We start from the raw sequence: 27,048 nt of genomic DNA on the forward strand, positions 1-27,048 counted from the left end.
GGTTCCTGTTCATAAGGGTGGCCTTGAGTTCGTCTAGGTGCTCTACGTAGTCACTGTCATCACTGCATACTCTTCTAAGCCTGGTGGCTTGTCCTACAAAGATACCTTGTTTGCAGTGTCTGGGGTGATGGCTTTTATAATCTAGGTACTGCTGCCTGTCTGTTGGCTTTCTAAAAAGCGTGGTTTTAAGTTTACCGTTGTCTAGAATGACGGTAGTATCTAGGAAGTTCACTTCTTTTTCAGAATACTGGCAGGAGAATTTAATAGTCGGATGCGAAGAATTGAGATGGGATATAAACGTTTCTAGAGTCGCGCGACCGTGTTCCCAAATCATGAAGATGTAGACGACATCTTCATGATTTGGGAACCTTAAGTTATATGACCTTAAGTTATATATACTTCAGTCAAATGTTAAGTCTCCTAGGGACAGGAAATACCGAGAATCCTACTTAATTCACAAATTCAACTCCATGGAACCTGCTGGAATTAATGCGTCTAAGGGAATCTTGGAATCCTTGCGATATTCACCGGGAATACAGCATTAGGCATTTTCGTGCATATACCTCATCCAAAGACTATGACCGTTCACTCTGCTCTGTACCTGGTCACCTAATTTCTTTTTTTTTTTTTCATTCCTTAGCGTCTAGCTTTATACTCGCCCTCATCCCTCCAACCTTTGCTTTTGGAATTCAATTTTATTTATTTATTTCTCTCTTCTTTTTTTTTACTCCGCGTGGTGTTGTGCCCCGTACGTCACTCTAACTTTATCTTTTCGTTTTTGAGTTTCAGGACAGGCCTGTTCCAGGAATGTTGCCGTGGGTGACACGTGCCATTTCAGTTGCCGGGTCATTGCTTTTTCTTTTGTGTGTGGGTTTACGTGATTTCCCTCCCTGTTTTTTTTCTCCTTTTTTTCTTTTTTCCTTGACCTAGTTAGTTTCCCCCCGTCTCTACCTTTTCTTTTGACCTGAGGCTTGCAGATAGTTTCTGATAAGGATCCCACCCTCACCGCCTGGTCTGCTTCCGGCGGTTCTGAGATCCTTTCCCTATACCCCTCGGCGGGTCAATAAACACCCTCTCATCCTTTCTCTCCAAAAATTCCACGAATATCAACCACCAGCTGACTTCCGTGTGACCTACTTCGCGGCTTAAACTAGACAACCTTCTTGGCCCCTCAATCTCTCCCCCGACACACTCCCAAACCAATCAGCTTGCTCAATTTCCCTTCCATCTTTCCCTCTCCTTTCACCTGGGGTCCTACCCCTATATAAACCGTGCCTGCCAGGCGAGAGATTGCCCTGAGGAAAGCAAGTTCTCTTTGCTGAAACGTAGGCCACAATCGTGCTTTTACCTTGTTCGAAGTTTTTCTTCTCTTGTATATATATATATGTACATATAGCGAATCAGAATAGGAAATGAGGGGCTCGTTGAGTTAAGGGTTGGCAGTCGAGAAAACCTCGGAAAGCAAAGGGGAGGATGTGGGAGGTCATTGAAACAAAGAATTTGGAAAGAAAGAAAGTGGAGGAAAAATGCCCACCGGGTGGGATCCGCACCCACGACCTCCAGAATACCGGTCTGGTGCGATGACCACTACTCTACCGGCGGGGCTATTTTCCCCTCCACTTTCTCGGGTATTTATGTAAACTAATTTTTGTTTGCTGTGCTTGGGGGTGGTAGCCAGCGCCACTCGGACTACTCGAAGTGAAGGGGACACTCTTTTTAACCCCCCGGCCGTGACTGGCGTGTCTACGACATGTCGAGAGTGGTCGACCAGCGTTGAACCCTCTTAAGCTTCCTATGACACCAAGACTGCCAGAACAGAGTCCCTCGCTATGCATGAATCAGAATAGGAAATAAGGGGCTCGTTGAAATAAGACAGAAATAAGGGTTGGCAGTAACGAAAACCTCGGAAAGCACAGGGGGGGGGGGGGGGCGGGGGGGGCTGTGGTAGGTCGTTTAAACAGATAAAGAATTTGGAAAGAAAGAAAGAAAGTGGAGAAAAAATGCCCGCTGGGTGGGATCCGAACCCACGACCTCCAAACATCTGTGTGGTGCGATGACCACTACGCTACCGGCGGGACTATAGACCCTTTGCAAAATGGCCAAATCGTTGGCGGAAAAGCAGCAAGCTACTCTGGCAACACTGTGCACCCGCTGCGCCGCCATTAGGAAGGAAGGGAAAAGGCTGCGAGCACAGAGTTTCTATGGAGTAACTACTGTCCACCGTCCACGTAATTGCATACGCGTCGTGGGGCAACAGACTCATGAAGCCATGGGCGAAAACGTGCAACCGCAACGGCGTTGCTACGACCTGCTTCCTTTCTAATGGCGTCGTCGCGTTCACCACCAGTGTTAGCACCGCTGAATTTTCAGTGTTGTCCGCCTTTTTGCAAAGGGCCTATTTTCCCCTCCACTTTCTGGCGTCAAGGTAATTTTTAAGATGCGACGCTGAGGGGAGCATCTCTCAAGGTAATTTTTTAGATGGGACGCTGAGGGGAGCATCTCTAGCCGGCGGCCCTGTCCTGCGTCCGTCGTCGTTGTCGTCCGCGTCCGCACAGCTGCGTCTCTCCTCCGCTCACCCCCTCTCCTCTCTCCGATAGCGAACACTCTCGCCCAACATCTGCGGGCGCGTGACGCAGCGCACTCTCACTCCGCCGGTGGGAGGCGCTGTGCGCATGTGCAGTGCTCTCTATCTCCGCGGTCTCCTCTCCTTCGGGTGCGCTGCACATATAAGCGCTCCGGCCGGTCTCTCAGTCGACGGTCGCCCGCGCTTGCGCTTGCTCCCTCGCAGTAGCGACGATTGCTTGATGCGACGGTCCCTTTAATAAAGCCTCCGTCTAAACGACAACAACAACAACATCTCTCATTATGCTCAAAATTACGCCCGCATCCCCTCGCGTGGAACCCAACGATGTGATTGAAACGCAATTCACGTTCACTACGCGTTTCACGCAACTCGACTAATCGACCCAACGGAAACAGCCAACGGAACCCCCTTCAGCGTCGCATCACACCAGGGTTCCCGCGAGGGGAGGTGGGCGTAATTTTTTTTCCTGTGCTTGGGTATGGGTCGTAGCCAGCGACACTCCGACACTCTCGGGCCGAAGGGGAGCTTCTTTTTAACCACCGAGCCGTGACTCGAGTATCTACGACATGTCGAGAGTGGTCGACCAGCGTTCAAACCTCTTAAGCTATCTATGGCACCAAGACTTCTATGGCGCCCCTAGGAATTCCATGTCCTAGGGGCGCCCGCGCTAGCAGCGCAACCAATTACGAGAATATGTATTCGTAGTAGCCAGGTATGTCCTACGTGGAAGTTACCGTAAAATCGCTCACCTGGAAGGGTCGAGATGTTTCCGTGTATATGACCACAGCCTGTCACAGCATAATGGAGGCATGGAAAGAAGCGGGGGAAAACATTTTAGACTTAACTGTCCAAGAAGCGCAGCGGTGGGTGAACCGCGCGAATGACGAATGGCGGATGGCCGCGCGAATGGCCCGTTCGCTGTAACGAATGTACACCCCAAAAGGGGCTGCCAACTGCACTGAACGCCCCCCACCTCTCAACTAGAGTGGGAGGCGGGAGTGGAGACGTACGGGGAAGACAGCTGTTTTTCCGCGATAAAAAAATGGAGACACAAGATAAAAGAGAGGCAGGGGAACGTATGGTGGCCGACAGGTGTTCGGTATAGGGAATGAAACAAACAAAAAAGCTGTAAATGGTTTATCTACCCAGCAAAAACGAAAATTTGCACAAACTCTCATTATGCGTGAAGATGCAGTTTTGAACTTTTAAATCAGGTACGATTCGCGGATTAGTCGATGGTGGTAAGACCGAAACCCAGATTTTAATATCGTACCTCTGAGGGGGTCAACAGAGTGCACAGAAAGGTTACGTGCTTTGTCAACGGGAGAGATAGCAGAGTTTTAGAATGTGACTTGTGATTACTAAACAATAATTCTGAACGACTTTTGTGTTTTCCCGATGTATTCTAGATGGCACACCGTACACTCTAGCAAATATATTGCATTTGCACAGTTATATTGCACAGTTTGTTTCCTCTGGTTTTTTAGACGAAAGTCAGAAGCTGTACTGACCGCGGTATCCGTTGTGGACAAGTCGTTATTTTGGAAGAGGTTAGGACATCCCGAATGTTTTTGTTTCTCCTGTAGACAACCCGTGGAGGTTTCAGAAAAATACGTTTTACGCGCTCAATTTGGGTAAGAGCGCTAAGGTGTTTTTTTAGTATAGACGAGACTTTGTGAACAGATGCGGAGTGTGTTAGGACTAAGTTCGTTTGGGGGGTGTCGTAAGAGGTTTTGGTGCCTTTGAGAAGGCCTGAGCGATTCAGGCTTTGTGCTCTGCGTATATCGTTGTCAATTATTTCAACGGGGTATTGTTGTTTCAAAAGGGCACTTCGTAGCTCCTGATAATTATTATTCAAGTCATCTTCCTTTGAGCAGATTCGACGAATACGATGAGCTTGGCTTGGGAATTCCGGTTTTGCAATGTTTGATCTGACTGCTTTGAAAATGTAGGTACTGCTGTTTGTCGGTCGGTTTTCGGTACCGTTTAGTGATCAGATTGTCCTCTGAAACGGCGACGTTTACGTCAAGAAAATTAACAGTTTACGTGGAGTATTGGAAAGAAAAAGAAATGGAGGGATGAGCGGAGTTAAACGCGTCTATGAAGGTTAGTAGTTTCGTCTGTCCGTGGGTCCAAATCAGGAACACATCAATGAAACGCTTATAATAAAGTGACTTTAAGCTCTGGCTATTCAGAAATTCTCCCTCAAGGACGCCCATTACGACGTTACTCAGATGAGGACTGATCCTCCAGCTGAAACGTCAGTATAAACAGTCGGATACACAACAAGAACAATAACGGACAATTAAGGCGTAAGGGGGGATTCCTTCCGCGTCTACTTGATCGTGTTCGCAGGGGACAGACAAGGGCTTCGGTATTTCGACGGCGCCGCAGTTCTCGCCTCCGGAACTGCTCACCCCCTTACAACGACGCCCATGCTGAGCCGTCCTATTACCCGCCTTCTCGTGGCGGACTTTCTTCCGGTACCCGTCGTCCGAATGCCCCGGAGGAAAAGTGATCACCGCGGTTCCGGCTATCAGTTTTCCGCAATTCCGGCGATGTATAGCGAATTAGAAAGGGAAATTAGTGGCTCAATGAATGAAAACCAAAATAAGGGTAGGCAGTCAAGAAAGCCGAGAAGAGCCAAGGGGAAATCACAGTAGGTCAGTTTATTGTTTGCTTTCTTTTTTGGAAAGAAAGATATGAAGTGCAGTAAGACATGCAAGCCGGATAGGTGGGAGGCCGTACGCACGACCTCCATAATACGCGTCTATTGCGATGAGCACTGCGCTATCGGCGGGGCTGGCCTGTCCTCCACTTGCTTGGGTACTTAAGGTAATTATTCTTGTGCTTGGGTGTGGTAGCCAGCGCCCCTACGACTTCTGGCGTGAATAGGACCTACTCTTTCCCCCTGGCCGTGACTCGAGCCATGACATGACACATGTCGCGATGACACGACATGCCGGGAGCGGTCCTCCAGCGTTGAACCCTCCTAAGCTATCTATGACACCAATACTGCCAGAACAGAGACCCTTGCTATGCATGTAGCAAACCAGAATGGAAAATGAGGGGCTCGGTGAATTAAGACAAAAACAACGGTAGGCAGTCAAGGAAGCCAGGGACAGCAAAGGGGTGAAATGTGCCAATTGTAGAAAGAAAGAAACAAAGTGGAGAAAAACATGTCTTCCGGGTACGACATTTCCTGCCCCGCATTGGACCACGTGTCTTGGGTCGGGGATAATGTTCCGGATTTTTTTTTTCTAGAGCAAGATGTTGCGGTGTCTTATTAAACTTTTGATGACATTTAGGCAGGAGACCAAATATATCAATGTAAAATTTGCTCCAGAATGCTAATTTTTAGGTTTAGTGCCACTGATATGCCTACAACGGTCCTGTTCTGAAGTCATCTTGATTTAACTCTCAATGAGTGGCAGAGGGAATTGCAGTCGCGTGAGCAATGTGGAGCTGTTCACTCTTTGATGCAAAAACCTTTTCTCAGGGCAAATCTTCCCAAGTGTAAAGCGTGGATACGTGGGATGGTTGATTTTCAGCGCCTCACACGGCTGCTGTGAAAATGGAAGCATTGGTGTCGGTTGGTGAGTATCCTGTAACCTGAAGTCACCAGTGAAGTCGCAAGTAACCAAAATTGACTAATCAAGCAGAATACGTGGTGAGCACTAAAAGGAGCTCTGAGCCTCTGTAAAATTACGTATAAATAAAATTAGGGTATCGTCACCCTGAGAAAACACAGAAAAGATGTTTTTAAACGTAAGACTTCCAGAAATTTGTCTCTATGTTGCCCATTATTATAGTGGTATTAAGTGCATAACTGTCTAAGCGTTTAGTTCCGCCGTGGATTGTTACCAGAAAACTCCGCCCAGCCGAGCGCACGTGAGCCTGAACTTCGAGAGGAGCGTCCAGCGTCGTCTACGCTTGCGCTGGACGCTGGCAAAGAATACAAGCGCACGTGATGGTGCACCTCGTGAGGGTCGCCCGGCCTCGGCCAGCTCGACCTTCGAGAACACTTGTGCGCATCGTTTCTGGAGTGATCTCAAGCGTGCTGTTCTTCCCGCCACTTCACTTGCGTTCGCGCCTGAAGAGGGGAGAACACACGCCTAGTTCGCGCTACGGACGCGAGTTCCCGAAACGAGTTGCCGCGGGTCCTATCACGTGCTGACGCGGTCCTTTTTGGGAGAGATGTGAAAGCCTGCGGAAAAAACGATCCTGGCCTGCCAGTCACACAGAACTTTCAGTGGCAAGTTCGCAAATCCATCTTACATTTCCCCACGCTTTGACCACAGATTAAAAGTTGCAGCCCCCAATCGGCGGACGAATTTACGTTTCAATTCGTTCTTACCGAAGACAGCATCGGACTGGAACAGCCTCCCCGCCTCCATTGCCAGCAACCCTGATCCTGTTTCCTATAAGACGGCCATAACTTGCATTGTATAAACCTTCCCACTCCTCTCTGTAATGCCTTTCGGGTCATTGAGAGTATTGAAATAAATAAATAAATAAATAAATACATCCGTGTGAGGTGCAACAGCCGGGTCTCCGACAAGGGGACAGCTAGGGACTGCCAGCTCTGCTGTTTCTCCAGCCTTGCACCACTCGTTCAATGTGCGAAATTTTTTTTTCCCCGCTATACTGTGTCACTAGGACAAAATACTGGACATTTAATTCAAAATTGTTCAGTTTATGTGCCAGTCCTTACAACTTACAACTTCAGCAAGCTGTTGCGGCCAATAAGTTTGTTACATTCTCAGGGCTCCAGGCGCTTGCAACGGATTCTTTTTTTTTTCTGGCATCAGAAATGTACAATGTGAAGGAGGCAACAGAAGGAGGCAATGTCCAATAAGACAAAGAAAGGTTTGTCCGATATCGTAAGATCAGTTATTTCGCGCAGAAATGAGTGGTGTCGTTCATGCAAGAATTAAACGTACGCGGAAGTTGCGTTACATTTTCTCAAAGTAACTGCAAATGCTCTTGAACACAGTTTCAGTGAAGCATAATATGCCTGCCCGCATTGTTCAATTCATGAATATTCGGAAATAGGTTACAATGGACTGAATGCAGAGTAATATAGCAAGATCGCAAACAGTTGTGATACAATTGTTTATCGTCCATCAGTTGAATGCTAAGAGCGTACACTTGCACTGATGTAAACTTTCAATGATGTTTGTAAACTTTCAGCGTAAACTTTCAATGATGTTTGTTCCTCAATTCTTTTTTTTTTTTTGCAGACCCTTGCGTTATCCACTACGAAATACCTAATCCCAACGGTTACTTCCGACTATAACATGGCGTTGACAATGTTTATTCGCGGCGCTTTGGTGATTTTATGCATCTTAAGCTTAATAAACTTTAATTAGAATGTTCTTCATTCCCCACCCCCTATTTATTCCTGCGTGATCACCAACGCACCGATTACAGTAGTTGGCAGGGACCAACTCCTTTAATCAAAAGGGCAGGTGCCCTTTGGCGGTATCTTCTAGGTCAATGCTAAGCCATCTCGGCCACAAATAATTCGAATAATAATCTTTAACTTTAAATGTGACAAAAATATTTTATGACGGTAGGAAACAAAGGTTAACAAAGGAATAAAACGTTTCAGCCTCGCTTGGAATGTCAGCTTGAACGTTAAGTCTTTTTGCGGCCTGCGCACTTTCCGTTTGGCCTAGATAATTTTTACAAAGACGATACACACTTTGATGTCCCCAGGAGTAGGAACCTTTATCGGCCAAGGCATTCCGGTTGTAACTACCAATTTTAACGGCATGTTTGGCTACTTATGCATTAATTTTTATTAGCTACGTTTTTTTTTTATTTTCGCTCCTCAAAACACTTATTGGACTCAACAGGAATACCTATCTGCGATCCGCTTCAACATCGCTTTCTTTTTCCTAACTTGATTCCAAGCACTTGAATACGGGGACTGCAATTTTCAGAGTGATATATCAATACTCCATAGTGTATCGCAGGTTCTTGTGTACTCTAGAGCCCCCTCAATGCCGTGGTAACTCTTTACACATCGCCTTTGCTTATTATGGAGCAGAAACTACGCGTGTTTCTGTCCATAGTGGCAACTTTGGCGCTTCGCGTGTAGGAAACAGTTTTTGCATATTCATTTTCGATGCGATTTTTACAGTGTTCTAAAAAGTGCGCCGTTCGGAGACGACATAATAACAGCGGGGCTGTTGTAAGTCGAGCATCATCGTCCTTCTGCTGAAGGTCTTGCGTCACGCAGAGATAGGAGCAGGTTCCCAGACACGCCCATAGAGGGCGCAATGGTCTGGCACGTCTCGCTACCACTGACGTAGTGTCTATCCAGCAAGGCGGATTACCTAGAGTGAAGGAATATAAATATTTGGGAGTGTCGATAAACGAAGGGGATAACTACTTAAGAACTCAAGAGGAGCAACTTAAGGTTAAGGGAAAGCGAAGCGCAGCTATAATGAAGCATAGAGCATTGTGGGGGTATAACAAATATGAAGTAGTAAGAGGAATGTGGAAAGGAGTAATGGTTCCGGGTCTCACGTTTGCGAATGCTGTACTCTGCTTAAAATCAGGCGTTCTATCAGGCCTTGAAGTAAACCAGAGAACGGTAGGACGGTTGGCCTTAGGCGCGCATGGAAAAACAACTAACGAAGCAGTTCAGGGAGATAAGGGCTGGGCGTCGTTTGAAGTTAGAGAAGCACAGAGTAAAATATGCTTTGAGATGAGGTTGAGAGCGATGGATCAACGAAGGTGGGCAGCTAAGGTTTTAAGGTACCTATACTTGAAAAGCGTGGACACGCAGTGGTTAAGAAAGACTAGAAGGCTAACCATGAAATACGGAAAGAACAGTGGAGAATCCAAAACCACCATGGTAACCAAAAAAGAGGCAAGGCAGAGTGAAACGAATAAATGGAGGGAAAAAATGGAAGCTAAAACGTCGTTAGAGATGTACAGGGCTGAAAAATTGAGCATCAGAAAGGGAAATTTCTGCGATAATTTCCAGGGCAGTGGTTTGCTTTTTCAGGCTAGACCAGGTTGCCTGCGAACTCAGAGTTTTGTGGGGAAGTATTCCCAAAATGATAGGGTATGCGTGGTCTGCGGGAAAAAAACTGAAACTATGCGGCACATAGTGTTAGAATGTCAGGATATCCATCCAAATCGACATAATGGGAATATTCGGCTTTCAGAAGCCCTAGGATTTAACGGCAGCACAGAGGAAGTTAACTTCAAGGCTGTCGAGGGGACGAAAAGAAGATTAGAATGTTGGTGGACGAAAAGCAAAGAGGGGAATATTGCCTAGGGCAGTTACCACCTGTAACAGGAAAAAAAGTATTTTGTGCCAGATAAGCTTTTTGTGCCTGCCCTAAGCAGCGCTACTATTAAATCAAGAGTGTAAAACATGGGTATATTAGTCCTTTTTGGTAAGATGGCATGTCATCACCCCGCTACAAACGGGAAACAAATAGCAATCAATCAATCAATCAATCAAATGGGTTCCTCCCTCTCCCGCTAAAGGAAGAAACCCCCTCCTCTGGTGTTTAGCTTCCGATTGCTTTACGCAAACCGCAGCCTTTGCAAGGCAACGGCCCTGTCGTTTTCGGGCGAGAGCTTGTTGACGTTCGGGACTGAGACAAGAGAACCACAGCTCCGTTCTTTCAGCCGATCTACACATTTGTTTTTCCAGCGGACCGGTAAAACTCCACAGAGCAAGCATTGAATTCATGCCAGCTTCATCCCTGGAGATAACGTCTGCGGTGGCTCTAGAACAGTGGTACGACAACCATCAAAATAACAAGCCGCTGTTCGTCAAGCTCACGCGGAGTACTAAGCGGTCCACTACAGTGGTAAGCCAGGTCCTGCGAGGGGTTCGAAGCACGTTCAAGACGGATCTGTCGGTGACCATTCCCGGGTCACAAGTGACCGGTAAAGGAGCCACGAGTGTAAGTCTGGCCATGGACCTGCGAAACAGAACGTCGGAGATTGTTGTACAAACGGAAACGTTTGATGTGGAGCAGACGGTCAAAGTACCGCCCAAAAAATCCACCCACGTCCGCTGGATAATCCAGGAGCAAAGAATGGTACGTAAGCCAATTTTATTTCTTGCTTGCTGTCCCTTACCAGGTTAAAAAAAATGGTGACGGACTGTTGCGCTGATTTGTTCGTAGGCCATAACACGATGCTCGCCCCATGGTAACGGGAGTGCGCATCCGTAAGAACCCATGACTACGTTAAGGCCAAGTTAAAATTCTCGGCGCCAGGTTGTGATGGTGTTATTTGTTCATCGCGCCTCTGTTGTCTGTAAACGGTTGTTTATGTAGAGGTTTCTCATGAGGGCTACATGTGAAGAAAGTGATCACTATTAGCCGCCGTCTTACATGTCTCAAATAGGACCACTATCGCTATAATCATTATTCATTCCACTACGTGAAGGTGCATAACGAGCGAAGCTTCAAGCACACGCCGTAGAGGTGTCTTGAAGGGTAGAGGTTCGCTGCCTGACACGAAAACGTAGGACAGGGGAATTACACTCGGACAGACGAATTTTCCCTGTTCTACGTTTTCGTGTCAGGCAGCGCACCTCTGTACTTCAAAAGGTTAAAACACCAGTTAGCCCACTCCCAAGCCTTGATGAAGCCATAAAGGTAGCACAAAATGACGGTGAAAGGTATGGGCAAATCTTATTTCTCTAGAGCGTCGAGGGCGTTCCTCCCAGGAAAAAACACATACAGACTAAAACACTTAGATTATGACTCTACTGACTATTCTAGGGTGCCTTTTCGAAATGCAAGCTCAAGTGATGACACATTTAAGCTTGAGAGTTAGGTCATTTTTCCTTTCAAATTGTGCTTGTTATTCGTTACTCTACTGAAGATGCATATCGAATTGAGAAGGTGCTTGATCTTGGAAGGTGCCAAATCAAGTTATAAACAGCGTGATACTTTGGTAATGACCTCGTGTCAATTGTGCGCGCACCATGATGTTCGTTTTCAAAGCCTTGGGATTCAAAGTCATGCGGGGCATCGGCAGTGTTTCTTCACAGACATGAAAAATACATGGAACCGTAGTTCTATCGGCTTCGCTTGAAACTAGTTGCGAAACAAAGGTGTCATGGTTATTTGAGTAGGAAGTTTCCTACCGTGCTGCCCAGGCGGGTCATGATGTCACCCTACAGTGGCTTCCTAGCCACTGCGGCATTGTCGGCAACGAAAGTGCGGACGCTGCCGCCCGGCTGGCGCATCAAACAGCGACAACTGTACTTATCCCATTGTCTAGGACGGACGCAGCTAGGGTCCTCCGAATTCTTGCCCGGGAAACAGCTATCTCCCAATGGTCTCCAGAAGATTCCACATGCGCACGAATTGGTGCCTTTGACCCGCACCTGCAACGTCCTCTTCCACTAGGCCTCCCACGGTCTGACGCAACTCTTCTTTGCCGTCTCTGGCTGGGGGTGGCATTCACAAATGCTTACTCGTACTTAATAGGAATGGCAGCAAGGGCGGAGTGCGAAACGTGCGGCACATCGGAGACGATACGCCACGTTTTATGCGAGTGCCCACGCTACTCGGCTGAAAGAAAAAAGCTGTCGTCAGCGCTGAGGAACCTGGACTCTCGGCGGCCATTTTCGGAGGGAAAGATTCTGTGCCACTGGCCTTCTCAGTCATCTGCTCAGAAGGCGACTAAGGAACTATTACGTTTTCTACGGGCGACGAACTTGAACACTAGGCTATAGACTGAGAGCTTCCAGTGTCAATCACTGTCAGTGCCTCAGTGCTGGGCATACGTGTCTGGTCCAACTTTTCCTCTTTTTTTCCCCTCTTTTTTGCCCATTTCCCCTTTCCCACGTGCAGGATAGCAAACTAGGCTCTAGCCAGGTTAACTTTCCTGCCTTTCTTCTACATTCTTCCTTCCTTCCTTCCTTCCTTCCTAAAAACATTTTTGCCAAACTAGAATCCAGTCTTGCGGAATTTCACAATTCGTAGTTTTGGTTGAAGACCATCATGGACAACAAGTCAAAAACCTTTTCGCCTCTCCGTCTAACGACGACGATGGTTGAACGTGAAATTTTCTCATGACGGAATCTTTCGTTGTCGTCTGAGTTTTTCAAACCGCTGCGACCATATCGAAATGAAGCAATCCGATAGACGCTGGCTTCATAACGCGAGGGATCCAGTTTCGATTCCGGCCAGGTGAAGCGTTTTTTTTTTTTTTTTTTCACTTCACCAACGATCATTCATCACCATCGTCAGAAAATGTTGGCTTTCCTGTAGGGCGTTTTCGCGTTACAGACGCCATCACCGAAGCTTCGCCTTAAAAGGCAATGGAGGATTCTTGTGTTCTTTGTTTTTACGCAGTAATGAGCGTTCACTGTTCAAGAAAAAAATGGCACCGCTTGCACTGGTGCCGCAAAGCTGGAAAAACAGCAGAGCTGGCAGCCCCTCTCTCTTCGTCGGAGACCCGGCTGTTGCACCTCACATTGATTTCCGAACGTGACGCTGGAAGTTCTCCGTGACTGCCAGGCCCGGATCGTTTTTTGTCCGCAGGCTTTCATATCTCTCCCAAAGTAGACCGTGTTGGCACGTGCCAGAGCCCGCGGAAACCGGCTTTGCGATTTTGTCGTCTAGTGACCTAACTCGGCGTCTGTGCGCCCCATTTCAGACGCGAATGCACGTGAACAGGCGTAAAGAACAGGACCCGATCGATCACGACACGAACGCAATCGCATAGCGGCCGGTTTCAAATGCAGACAGACCGGGGTTATATTCCTACAACGGGAAGCGTTGTTTCCTCTGGTACGTCTCTTATGAAGAGAAAGCTTCCTGTGTCTCACTGATGGCGTCTGTACTCTACCTCAAAACCCCCTGCAGGAAAGCCAACTTCCACCTGTAAGGCATACTGTGACTCAAATTTACTCTTTCCCAGGTGAGGCCAGCTTTAGGTTTTCGTTTTTAAAGCGAAGCTTCATATGTCTAACTCATGGCGTCTGTAGACCACCTCAAAACCCACGGCAAGAAAACCGAGTCTCTCGCACTATGATGATGATCGTGGGAGAAGTGGTAGAAAAAAGATTTCTGTGGTCCGAATCGAACCTTCGTCCCTCGCTTTATTGAGCCGGCGTTTATCCGATGCGCCATTCCGACACGTTAGAAGCAGTTCGCATGTGGAGAGGGCTGCATGGTCATGAAAAATTACACACAAAAATATCATGCACCCCTCCGTCTCACGACGGTAGTAATGTTTGAACGCGAAGCTTTCTTAGTGCGAAATGAAATGGCCAATGGGGAAAGTGAAAGCCGCAGCGATGGAAAGTCTGAACTTCGTGCGAGCGAAAGTCAAAGGTCAACGACTCTAAATGCAAACCGCCGGCGAGTCACACCGAAACTCGGACCACAACAGAGGAATTCCTCGCGGGAAAGCTTCGCCTTCTACGTTCGCCGTCGTTAGACCTATTGGTGCATCATTTCTTGTTCCATGCTTAATTTTAGGGGCAAGTTATCGCTTTTTCGCTCTGATTTTTTTTAACTCCCATACCGATCTGTGTATTTGCCTTCCCGTTTCGTAATTAGGCGGCCTGGGAAGGCCAGAAGGAATGGTTTTTGCATGCAATGGGCGCTTAAATTATCGTTAGGTTGACTTTTTCTGCTTCAAAATTAACCCATTTGATTCAAATACTCGTGAAAGTTTCTATTTTGTCTTTTTTTTTCTTGTGGGTGTTGTGCACTGCGTGCCAACGCAACCTTTTTTTTTTTCGAATTGGTTGCTCATGTTAATGTTCCTCGCGGCTGCTAACCTCGTACCCATCGGGCCTTTGGGTGGCCCAGTCGTTGGCTCGCCGGTTTCCCGACGTAAAGGTCCCTAGTTTGATTTCTGGGACCTCTCTAATCCCAATTTTTTTTTTTAGGCATGCACTCCCGACACCAGCTCGTGGGCTCCTTTCCTCCTGGCCACTTTCCCTGACACTTCTTGGCCTAGCATTTTAACCCTCTCCACTTCACCGATGATGATAGCTTTCTCGTAACACTCCACGGCTAAACTGAAAGCTTAAACAGCTCCGCAGTTGAAATAGCCCAAACTGTCCCACGTAGCATCACTGACCACTTGATCAACAGTTAGATGAACGCCCATCTGCCCTCCTCCGCCGCTGAAAATTACACCCTATCACTGGTACGCGCGCCATCGTAGGTGCGCATGGAAGCTGGTTCAACACGTTTCACATGTCTACCCACAAACGATTAGCCACTGTTCGCTCCATTCCGCGGCATTTGCCTCAACTGTCGACAGTTTACTTTTACTTTTACTCGTTTACTTTTAGCCCCTGTGTGCACGCGCCCCGGATTGCTTCACAGGTTGGGCACCCGCGCCTAGAAAAGTTGGCGAACAGAACTTTTCCGCGCAAGGAAATTTGAGTAGGTGAGAGGGCGAAGCGTGGGGAATGGCGGAGAGAGGGCGGCGTCGGCGCTGTATAAGAAAGCTTTATTTTCAGAGAATCGAGAAAGGCTTGTTTAAATTGGGAGGGTAAAGTGCTATCAGCTGACGAGGGAAGGACGCGGAATAAGAACAAAGTACAAGCGCTCGACAACAACGTATCTGTTCCGCATTATTTATCACGGTGCAAATGCCAAACACCGCGGGATTACAGAAAAGAGGGAAAAAGAAAGATAATAACCCAGTTTCGTAATCACAACATTATTTTAGTTAACTTTTTTGAAATTTAAATATCCCATGAATCACATTTATTGAGATGACATTTATTGAGATGACGGCTTTCAACCTCTTAACATTCCAATAAGACTAACCTAGGATCCCCGAATGGAGTTCTTTAGCCTTTATTGCAATTGCGCTACAAAACGCATATGCACGTGGCCTTTACGCATAAAAGGCTGAGAGAAGACATATACCATCATTGTATAGGCATAGGCATAGGCATATACCATCTGTGTGTAGATATAATTATTCCACTAGAGCGGATACCCCTCTAGAATGTACTGCAATGACACTGGCCTAGCAATTCCTGTCGATACATCGTCTACATGTGCGTCATGTGTTCGCGGCCATCGCCCTGTAGCACAAACGGCATCAAGTAGGTATGCTGCTTTTCCATTTGTTTAACTTGAACAGAGTGTAGTTTATCTTTACACAAGATGTGTCAGTTCAGGTTTCTCGTGGGCTCTTATTGCGCCGAGTATGCCGCTTCTTTCAACCTCTATTTCAGGTCAACACTACATGAAGCTCAACAATTATGCGACCACGCTCTCGGGTGACGATTGCACTAGGAGTGTCGCCAAAGTTCGCAGATGACAAAGATGCCACTCGCTGGCATTTAAATTTCGGAGATCAGTCTAAGTGGCCTTAAGCGACGGCGATGTCACCTAAAGCCCCCAGATGTCTCCGATTGCTGGCCTCAGCGGCATTAAGAAAAGTAGCTACGTCACTGCTCGTTTTATAACACGGCTCTGAAAGACGTCTCGGCTGGAAACCTTTCGCATTCACCGCCGCCGTCATTGACGTATACAGTTATTGTGTACAGCCACGGGATCACGACCTGGCGTTTCCCGGCTTGGCGTTGAGGGGACAGAGAGAAACGTTTATTACTTTTTGTTAATTATTTGCTGTGGTGGAGTTGGCATCTCTCCGCCGCCTCCTTCGGACCTGAATAAAGTTCTTTGTCTGTCTGTCTGTCTCCACCGCCTCGTTCCAGGCAGCTGCTGACCACACTCCCGATGAAGGTCACCAGCTCCCGTTGATGGTGTTTATTGCATGCGGCAGCAGGTCACTCCTTAGTGTGATGTGTTCCCAGTGCTGAGGTGTTTGTGCCCTGAAGATTGAGGGGAGTAACTGTGACACTCTCGTTCACAACAGAGGACAAAAGGCGATAGCGACCGTAGATAGAGAAAAAATAGTGTTAGAATACCCCCGCTGCCTAATTTTGTCTGCCTGTAACATTGTTATTTCGCTATTAAATGAGGATTGGTTTTGCTGTGCCAATTGTCGCTGATACAAGTGTGCAGATCAAACAAGAGTTCCGACCCAGAACAGAATTTTGCAGAGCTGATGTAGTTCTGCTGCGACCCATGTTCAATTCCGGTCACGGGAAGCGTTTTTTTTTTTTCTTTCACTGCGGAGTTTTCCCGTTGCAGACGTTCTGAGTGACAGCAGTAAAGCTTCGCTTTAAAAGGCTGAAAGTACGAGGCAGGGGGAATGCGGCAATCAGAAAATTTAGGGGGTTGTTCTGGCAAAAACACGCTCCCCCCACCCCCTTCCCGCTACTACGCCCCTGGGCTGAAGGTGCGGCCAGAAACACTGCGAACAGAAACGCTGATTGCTTTCCTTCGGCCAATTACTAGCCACTGTACGGAAGTTTAGAAACAGTACGCAAGTTTGAAAATTTCTTACTCAAGATGCCCCACCAATGACGCCCACCTAAAACACTTTTAAGCAGTCCTACGTGGCTTATCCAGGTGGTGAAGAATTCGAATACGTAAGGCCCGATTTACTCATAGAACATCCGAATATATAAGGCAACTAAGTAAACGAAACTGGGCTCAATTCTGTAATAATCTACAAGGAACTCTGGACACTCAGTGAGCATGGGGCCTTTGCGGTTCCTGGCGCACAACAAGAATTTAAAGCTGCAGTACTCACCAGCTTTGAAGTCGACTAAAAAACTAGATATGCACGGAAAAAGACTAGCTAGAACTGAAACAACCGTGGGAATAGCCTGAAAATGCCATGAAAGCGCAATATAATTCGTTTGTTTGTTCTTTATTATTTTTGGAAGTAAGTAAGTAAGTATATAAGGCGGACTTGGCCTTGCATATAGCTGCCGGCAATTGCTCCGCCTAATCGTCCCCAATACCATATCAAAACTCTGAACGTCATCACACCTCACTTAGTCCTAAAATAACAGACACACAATGTCACCACACCTTACTTAGTCCTGTGGACTGCAAGAATCCGAGTAGGAGATGAGACACCTCTCTTCGCACAATCCAGTGGTCCTTTGGAAAAATAATGTCCTCCGATGTAGCATGGGGCACTCCTAACTTCTGGAGATTACGAAAAAAGTTCGTCCGCTCAGGGTTGGTTTTGGAGCAGTTCATAATGAAGTGACCAATGTCACCAGTCACACTGCACGAGGGGCACAAAGGGGATGAAACAATGTTGATTTTATGTAGCCAAGCTGGTGTACGGGCTGAGTCTGTTCTTACTCGGTGGAGCAGACAGGCTTCGGCTCGTTTCAGGCCCTTCGTCACGACTGGTTGATGTACTGGTCGCCACAGCTGCCTAAAGTGCTCGCGAACGGTCTGTTTCTGTATGCGTTGGAAATGGCACCGCGTTTGCACCGTCCTTGTAGAAGATAAGGCGTCCTTGGCTAAGCTGTCAGCATGTTCGTTTCCCGCTACACCGACGTGCGACGGGATCTACTGGAATTGCACGGTGAAGCCTTCATGCTTAAGCCGCTTTAGTAGAACTAGGGATCGCTGACAGGTCTTTTGAACAGGTATACCCCGCTGCAACAGGTGAAGGGCTGACTTTGAATGCTGAATATTGTGACTTTTTGCCTTTCAAACGATTACAGTTGGCGCAGCGCAGCTTCTATGGCAACACACTCACTCGCTGTAGATGAAACCAAAGGCGTCACCCTGGCAGCCCACGAAATATTCAAACTGGGTATGAAAAAAGCCGCCGAGCACACCCCACTTTTTGCGTCAACCGATCCATCAGTGTATATGTGCAGAGAGTCCCCGTATTCCCGTTCCAAATGCTCCAGGACCAGCGATCGTGCTTCAGCAATAGGTGTACAACGCTTCGAGCGCATATGAAGGATGGCCAATGCACAATCCACACTCTCGTGGGACCAAGGCGGGTCCAAAGTAGCCCTTTTCCCAGGCCATTTGGGACATAGCACTCCAAGAGTGTTTAGGGTTGCATGAGCACGAGACTCTACCCTTCATCGTAGATGCCGCAGTAATGCTAAGCCAGCACTTGTTTCTCCGAGGCGCAGCACTTGCATAAGCAAACGTTGAGACGCCTGAAGACGAAGAGGTGTTGACTGCGCCTCATGGAGGATCTTGTTGTTTCCAGCTGCTTGAAGGACGCCAAGAGACAGCCAAAGCCCTTTCCTGTGTAAGGATTCCAACCACTCGTATTGTGTCTCTGAAGGCGATATGAGAGGCAGCTGATAAAGCATGCGGTTCAAGATCAAGGCTTCGTGCAACTTGACCATTGAGGCTGGGTGATTTCCCCACGTCACGCCGGCAATTCTCCGCAGTACATTAGGTCTGGCAGTGTTTCAAAAATAATAAAAATATGGTTTCCTCTATTATTTTTGAAACACTGCAGCTCCTTCCTTAAGGAGCTGAAAGTTAAAGGAGGGGGTGTATGTCGACAATACAGGGCGCAAAGTACAATGTAATAGCGGCAGGACCAATAAGAAAACCAAATTAAACATGGCAGCGACATTAAGGCTTACAGCAGCTATTACATCAGAATAACCGACACCACAAACGCAAAAGAAATCCGCGATTCAAATGACAAAACAAATATTTACAATATTATAGACGTTCAAATCAATCACACCAGTCTTTTCACAAAAATATACACAGGGAAAAATAAACAAAATTTTGTAAGCAATGCTCCTTATTAAAGTAAACGCAAGCGGCCTGGCAACAAATTTGAATCTTCTACTTTTCAAGGAAAGCAACTCTATCTAAATGTGTCCGTACAGGGAGAACAGGCTACGTTAAGTGCACGGTTGCTTATTGTGAGCGTGGGCTTGGCGTACACCACATAATTGTTGCATGGCAGTCGATATGACCAGTGAATGATGCGGGGAGAAAAGTTCAATTATTTTATTTTGCGTTGGGCAGATAGGGTGGTTGGATATAACACCTCATCTGCGACGTTAGGCGGATGTTCCAGTGGCGGATAGCTAAAATGCACGGTCATATCGGCGATTTGTAGTATTCGGTAAAGCATTTACATAGAAATAAATAAGCATTTATTTGTTCGATGACTGAGCTCTGGCTAAGACAAGAAGTTATGCCATACAGATGTGATTCGGAATCGTTAAAAACTACAAACTTGACACGATCGGAAAGAAGTTTGAAATTCATTTCACCAAATAACGATTGTTTAATATCGCACCTAATTTGCACATCAGTTTGGAGTGGGGCCACGTGTAGAAACCTTCGAAAAAGACTCTGTAAATAGCATCCATCTGCTGTCCAAAATCGAGGGAAGAAAAAAATGCCCACGTATCCGCTCCTTTCGCGGCAAATGTCACTGAAAGACGATAGTCAACTGGCACCCCTACCAAGTAAAGGCCCTTCTCTTTTCCACTCACTTCTCATGATGTTTCTCTCTCGTCTCGTTCCTCCCAAGATAACACGCTAGAGGTTTGCTCAAGTCAATTTCAATTTACCACGTTCCACTGCTCCAAGTCGGGTGTCCCGATGCCAGCGCTGCCGAACGGCGGATACGCGCGTGAATCCAGGCACCCTACTACCACGTTTATAGCACCACGTTGCCCTACTTCACGAGCGTTCCAAGCGGAACGTAGATCCCACCTAGTGGAACCTTTCGTTGCTATTGCCGTCTGATTTCTTAAATGCCACCAGGAGTTAGCGGTGACAACAGTAGGCGATGGTTTTCTGCCCTTGATGTAGTATTTCATTTGCTATCGCAAAAACCAAGCATTCATGAATTTTTTTTAAAGAAACACTGCCAAATTGCACTTTTGTATTGATTTCCGGTCTTATATTCGCGTAATGTCTTGTTCTTGTTCAATAATGTTGACAAGTATGAACACTGACACCGGACTTAGACGTTTAGATTAGGCTGTGAGCATATAAGACTATTGCGGAGCATTTGTTTCGCTTTAGCCGGGTGGCAGTGTTTAAGTACCCCAAGAAAGACTATCATCTTTAAAAATGGGTTATGTCCTGTGTTGGGTTGGGTTGTTCTACTACAACTGCCTTCCAAACTCATGCTCAAAGTGAGACAAGACCAGGGACGCCGGAACCGGGGGGGCAAGGGGGGCCAGAGCCCCCCCAAGCATTTTTATGTCAGGGCTCGGCCCCCCCTACTTCCTGCCTCATTGACATTTTTTTGCGCAACTTACGGTCTCCAAGTTTCTATAAATTTGGCTCCATCACTGACGTGAGAGTAGCCAATTTTGCGTTGATAATACTCGCAAAACGTGACAGCTGCAGCCACGGATTACCGACACGCTGACACTGGTCTGCGTGGCTGCAACTTGCGCTGAGGTAAAAAAAAGCGGGAGCTGTTTTCTCGTCTCCCTAGGCCTGCAGTCTCAGACGTTTCTTGTGCGGGGTTACAATAGGTATTGTACTGACTCAGCATCGCGACGTGGAATAACTGCCACCACCACCACTACCAACAACATCATCATCATCATCATCGGCCTATTTAAGTCCACTGCAGGACGAAGGCTTCTCCCATTGACTTCCATCCGCTCCTGTCTTGCGCTGTTCGAGTCCATTCTTTGCTTCCGAACTTTCGTATTTCGTTCCTCCATCGAGTTACCGGCCTTCCCCTCCTTCTGGTCCCGTCTCTCGGTAGCCACTCAGTTACCCTGGTGGTCCACCGGTTGTCATTTCGTCTCATTACATGGCCTGCCCAAGTCCATTTCTTCTTATTTTGAATTATGATATCTTCTACTCGAGCGTGTTCCCTGATCCAGGAGGCTTCGTTTCCTGTCCCTAAGTGTTACTCCTATCATTATTCGTTCCATGGCTCGTTGAGCCGACCTAAGTTTTCTTTCCAATTGTTTAGTAAGGCGCCAAGTTTCCGCCCCATATGTCAACACCGGTAGTACGCATTGGTTGTACACTATTCTTTTTAGTGATAGAGGTAGCTTAATTTTGAATATTTGGGGGTGCTTGCCGAATGCACCCCGTCCCATTCCTATTTGGGCCAGATTTCTTTCTCGTGGTTAGGGTCAGCACTGACAACCTGTCCAAGATGGATATAATCTTCTACTTCTTCTAGTATTTCGGTACCTAGGCGGAAGAGAGTGCTTCCAGCATGTTTATTTAGCATTACTTTAGACGTATTCATGTTTATCTTTAATCCGATGGCCCAGCTTTCTGACTAGGTCTTGAAGCATTTTTTACAGGTGTTCTGCAGTCTCACTGAACAAGACTATGTCGTCCGCAAACCTCAAATGGCTCAAGAATTCTCCGTTTGCCCGTAATCCCACCTCTTCCCAGTTAAGCTTCCTAAATATATTTTCCAGACATGCTGTGAACAATTTTGGTGCTCCCTTTCTGATCGTAAACTTTTCGCTTTTCGTGTGGAGGATTTTCCTGCCCGTACACCCCTTATATATGTCGTCTAGGAGTCTTATGTAAGTCTCCTCGATTCCCTGGTCTTTGAATGCTTCCAGCACTGCTGCGGTGTCTAGCGAATCGAACGCTTTTTCATAGTCTATGAATGCCATGTGAAGGGGTTTATTATACTCCGCTGATTTTTCAATTGCTTCATTGATGACATGGATGTGATCTGTCGTCCTTTTCTAAAGCCGGCTTGTTCCCTCGGTTGTTGGAAATCTAGGCTGTCGCTTATGCGGTTAACTATTACCTTGGTAAACAACCAACACACCACCGAGAGGAGGCTGATCTCCCTTCTTGTGGATAAGAACCCCCCCCCCCGTAGGTGCGCTGCGCCACTGCTAATGGTGCTTTACATTACCTGCTTGTAGGGAGGCGGCGGCAGCAAAGAGACGAGTGCATTGAACCTTCGGGTCGGGTTATAACTATGCGAACTGACCCCTTCTTCTGGCGGCTTTTCTGTTTTAATCCGGTATTCAAATCCATCCACGCTCTTTCTCCGTATTTTTCCACGAACAAGCGCCCTCCCGTTCCCCAACGGCGTGTCGAGGGAAAACATGAAGTACAATGGCTAATTGTGTCTTACTTTACCTGCCAGTGGCGAGGCTGCGGTAGCGCAGACACAGGCGGCGGCAGCAGAGAGACGAGACGAGCCGTTTGAACCTTTGGGTCGCGAACTGACCCCTTCTTCTGGCGGCTTTTCTGTTTTAATCGGGTATTTAAATCCATCCGGGCTCTTTCTCTGTATTTTTCCACGAAGAAGCACTCACCGTTCCCCATCGGCGTGTTGCGGGAAACGCATGAAATACAATAGCTAATGGTGTCTTACTTTAACTGCCAGTGGCGAGGTTACGGTAGCGCAGACACAGGAGGCGGCAGCAAAGAGACGATAATTGCCTGGTGGGGTATTCTCCCCGCGCGAGAAAGCGGCAGAGGGGCGCGCAGCTCCAAGTCAGTCTGGTCGGAAAAGGGGATTGACTCGTCACGCCGTGGCGGGGGAAGCAAGGCTTGAGAGTGAGTGGAGGAGACAAACTAGAAACGACTGCTATTGATCCTTGAGGAGTGCTACCGAGGCTGAAAGGCGACGCCGAGCTTTTTCTGTCTTATCAGTAATGCTTGTCAGTAAGTGACGGCGGCAAGCGAGGTACACCAGCTTTTGATGGGTGAAACTGAAGAGAAACCGGCGAGCAGGATTTCGTATTTGTGTTGCACCGGAAGGGGCGACGGAGCGGACAATGTTACCATGCACCAGAAGCCGAGGCGGCAGACAGACGACCATTCTTGCGATGGATGACCATAGCTCTCGAAAGTACGGAGAATTCGGCGCGTCATCGTAAAAGCCACGTGGAAGACCTTAGGTTAACGCACCCACCGGCATGTGTGGTGGTTTGGCGGCAAGATAAGCCGCCAAACGATGCCGCGCCGCCGTGCAGAAGCGCCAACAACAGTTGTTCTGTGCCACCCGTTTCTCCCCTCTATTCCACGTCTTTGTCGAAACCGCAGGAGCGTTCTGTGTACATTATAGGTGTGCAGTCCTCACGTTCGTGCACGGCGTGTTAGCTCTCTGAAATGGGGAGGAACGGAGTGTTTCTATGTAAAACGCGTATGGCGGCACTTTAGCTCTACGCATCCAGCGGCATGCGTATTGTGGCGGCGGAAGGGCTCGCACGTGGGCCAGGTCCTTTAGCTTTAAAGAATAGCGCGAGAACGATGCCGCGGCGGCGTTGAACATCCTGTAAGGTGCTGCAGTGTGTCCCCCCCTTCCTCACCTATTTCCTGCGTTTTTTTCTAACCGGCAAGGGCATTGAGCGTAAGTTTGTTGTGGGTATGCAGTCTTGCAGTGCGCCCAAGGCGTGTCCCTCTTTTGAGGGTGGTGCAGCAGAGAGGGGACCTGTCACTTTTCCGATGGGACAGCATTGTTTGCGGAGACTTTCTGACGTTGGAAACCACGAAACGATGGGCAGATTAAAAGGCCCTGCGGCGGGTCACAAGGTGTTTAAATAAGCAAGTTCAGCTTGTGCGAAGCTGCACTAGTCCTTCGCACAGGAGGCACGACGGCGACCGGCCCTACTACCGGACCGGCAGACTGCGCTCGCTACGGTATGTACCGTCCTTTACAATTATTATCAGTTCGGTAGGCCTGTTTAGTCTTCCTTTTTTGGACATAGACAATCAGTCACTTATACACGCTACGCTACAAATTCACTAGGCCCGTTGGCGCAGTTTGTGAGCAAAATAGTCGTCATTTTCCATTTAGGCGTTGGAAAGGACGTTCTTATGAATTTATCCACATGTTGCCCTTAATTCTTGAGACGCGACAGCCTGTTCTGATCTTATGTTCTACTTCCTCCAATCAGCATGTAACGGCTTTGGCAGTACTTTTAGACCGAGTTTACTACATAAAGATCGGTGAGATACTGTAGGCTTTTAGAAGCAAGATGCATCCGCGCTAATACCTTGATGGACGTGAACGGAGAACGAAAAGAAGTTATGATATAAAGTTCTCATTAAAGAGCATTGCTGGTACCCGGTAAGAAAGTACCCGGAAAATACCCGGTACCAGTGGGTAAAAAAAGATTTTTGCACGTGGTTAATAGAAAAGAAGTCGATTTTTTTTCTTTCTAGCGAAACTCTGATTTTAATCGCGTAAAAATTTCGAAGTACATAAAAAAATAAAAAAATTGCTTCAGCCCCCCCACTGAAAATATAGTTCCGGCGTCACTGGACAAGACCCACTATTGTTTTCGACACTGCATGAACTGCTTACAAAAATATTCTCTGAAGTTTAACTGACGAGCAGCTTAGTGTTATTGGGCTATCATCATCATCAGCCTGTATATGCCCACTGCAGGGCCTGAGCTAACTGCGACCAATTTATTCCCGCAAACTTCTTGATCTCATCTGCCCATCTAACTTTCTGCCGCTCTCATACCACGCTTTCCTTCTCTAGAGATCCACTCTGTTACCCTTAAAGGGACACTGAAGTGAATTTGTCAAGCTCCCGTTTTTGCTTGCACTGCGTAGACTGGCTCAAATTAGCCCACTTTTCATCGTTTATCCGGTTGACAAATCGGTAATTATTTTACAAAGCGCCGAAGAAGAAAAACTACCATGCGCGGTTTGCGGCGGCCGCACCAACTAAAGCTGTGACGTTGGGAGGAGCGGGACCGTGATTGGACGATGCCCAAGGTGAGCAACCAAACAAGTTTCGGTTTCGGTTTCGGTTCTGTAAAACACAACCTGTGGCGTTGTTGGATGGGCATTCTCAATAACTCAGTAATCATCGTACCGCGCTTCTGCCATGTTGTCAGCTGTAAAAATGCATAAAGATAAGCCTCCCAGGACGGCTTGGAATCGTAGCATTCACTAGCTGAGGCCTACGCAGTGCATGGACGCCCTCCGCGTACCCGCAGAGGCACAAATGTCATGCGCTTTCCCCCCCCCCCCCCCCCTATTTGGAGCTTGCCTCACTCATGCCTGTACCATAAAATGCGTGTTCGCACCAGGCCAAGGGTCTGTTCATTCTGGCCTGTGCCCACTGCCCGCAAGCAGTCGGTGCTTATGACAGCACGCCAACGAGAACTCGCTAGCGCGCCAGTGCCAGCCTGCGTGCGTTCTGTGAACTAGTTCGTGGAGCCATGAACGTTGCGGCCCAAACAAAGGTGAACTCAATGTAGAAAACATCGGCAGAAAACATAAAAGTTAACTTACAAAAAAAAAAAAAAGCACGTACCCGCGGGGACTCGAACTCGTGACTTGCAAAATACTCGGCGGTGACATACCTGTAGCCTTAGACAACTCGGCCACGAGACGGGCTGCGCCGATCATGGTAATATAAGGTATATATTGTACAACAAATTTACATTATTATTTAGTTTTGGCATTTCAAGCAGCTTAGGTGACTATTTGTTCTATTGTGCTCGTGCAGTAAGCGTCCCCCGAGTTTCCACAATAGCTCACGTCTAGCAATTGCATTTCGTAGACGGAAAAGCGTTCGCAGATGCGTAGTCGTGCTGCTGACCGCTGTGCTTGTTCGCCCAGCGCAAAAAAGTGCTTCCCGCACCCTATTTTTACGCTGTACGGTAAAAATATCAGTTGATTTTATTTCCTTAGTACCTATATTGACTTCGCTGACTCTTCTCCCGCCTTCAAGAGGCCATATATTTTCCTACGGGCGTACCAGTCAGCGAAGCGTCGCATGTGCGCTTGTGCAGGGCTTGTGTGAAGTGACCTTGACTTGGAGCTAGATACAGTGTACAAACTAACCAAGTAAAGAAAGGCCCATTCTTCCATTCACAAACGTGTCCTGGCTTCGTTTCAACTGAGCGAACGAATTGCGACGACCCGTCGGCGTCCGGCGGACGAAACGCTGGGCCGACTGACTCTGTCTGAAGGCCGGGGAGCCGTGCAGATAGCGCAGCCAATTGCGAGCTCGGCTCCTCTCGAGGTCACACGAAAACGCCGCAGAAAATGGGCGAGCGTAAAGAGAGGAGGACAGCATTTTCGAATTAAGTTTTCTACTAAATAAAAGCGCGTAAACGCGCCCAGAGTGGTCGTAACATGGCCTGGGGACCCCGGACAACAATTTGCGCAAGTAATCCCGCAATGTTTACATATCACTTCAGTGTCCCTTTAATGACCAACGGTTACCTCGCCTTCGCATCACACGCCCTGCCCACACCCATTTCTTCTTAATTTCTGCTAATATATGACCTTAACACGCGTTTGTTGCCTGACCCACTCTGCCCTCTTCTTGTCCCTTAATGCTACACCTATCATTTTCCGTTCCATTGCTTGCTGAGTCGTTCTCAATTTAAGTTCAACCCTTTTAGTGAGCCTCCAGTTTCCTTCCCCGTAGGTAAGTACCGGTAAGATGCAGCTGTCATACTTTCTTCTTCAGGGACAGCGGTTGGCTGTCATTCATTATCTGAGAATGCCTGGCGAATGCACTCCACCACAATCTTATCCTTCGAATTATATCTGACTCATGGTAGGGATCCGCGGTAATATACTTGGCCTAAATACATATATTCGCTTACCATTTCCACTGCCTCACGACCAATCTCAAACCGCTGTGCTCTCCTGAGGCTATTGAGCATTACTTTACTTTTTTGC

At 47.5% G+C, this 27,048-nt stretch overlaps 1 protein-coding gene across 1 annotated transcript in view; it reads left to right on the top strand.

Moving 5' to 3' along the window:
- Positions 1-27,048, top strand: part of LOC144161594 (uncharacterized) — a 77,910-nt gene that overhangs the window by 42,116 nt on the left and 8,746 nt on the right. The window contains exon 4 of the mRNA XM_077692236.1: positions 10,266-10,659. Coding sequence (XP_077548362.1) covers positions 10,266-10,659 — 394 coding nt within the window. The remainder of the gene's footprint in view (positions 1-10,265; positions 10,660-27,048) is intronic.

The sequence above is a fragment of the Haemaphysalis longicornis genome, unplaced genomic scaffold (genome assembly GCF_048455015.1).
Source record: "Haemaphysalis longicornis isolate Haplotype H1 unplaced genomic scaffold, Haemaphysalis longicornis Haplotype H1 scaffold_12, whole genome shotgun sequence".
In the NCBI taxonomy this organism is placed as follows: Eukaryota; Metazoa; Arthropoda; class Arachnida; order Ixodida; family Ixodidae; genus Haemaphysalis; species Haemaphysalis longicornis.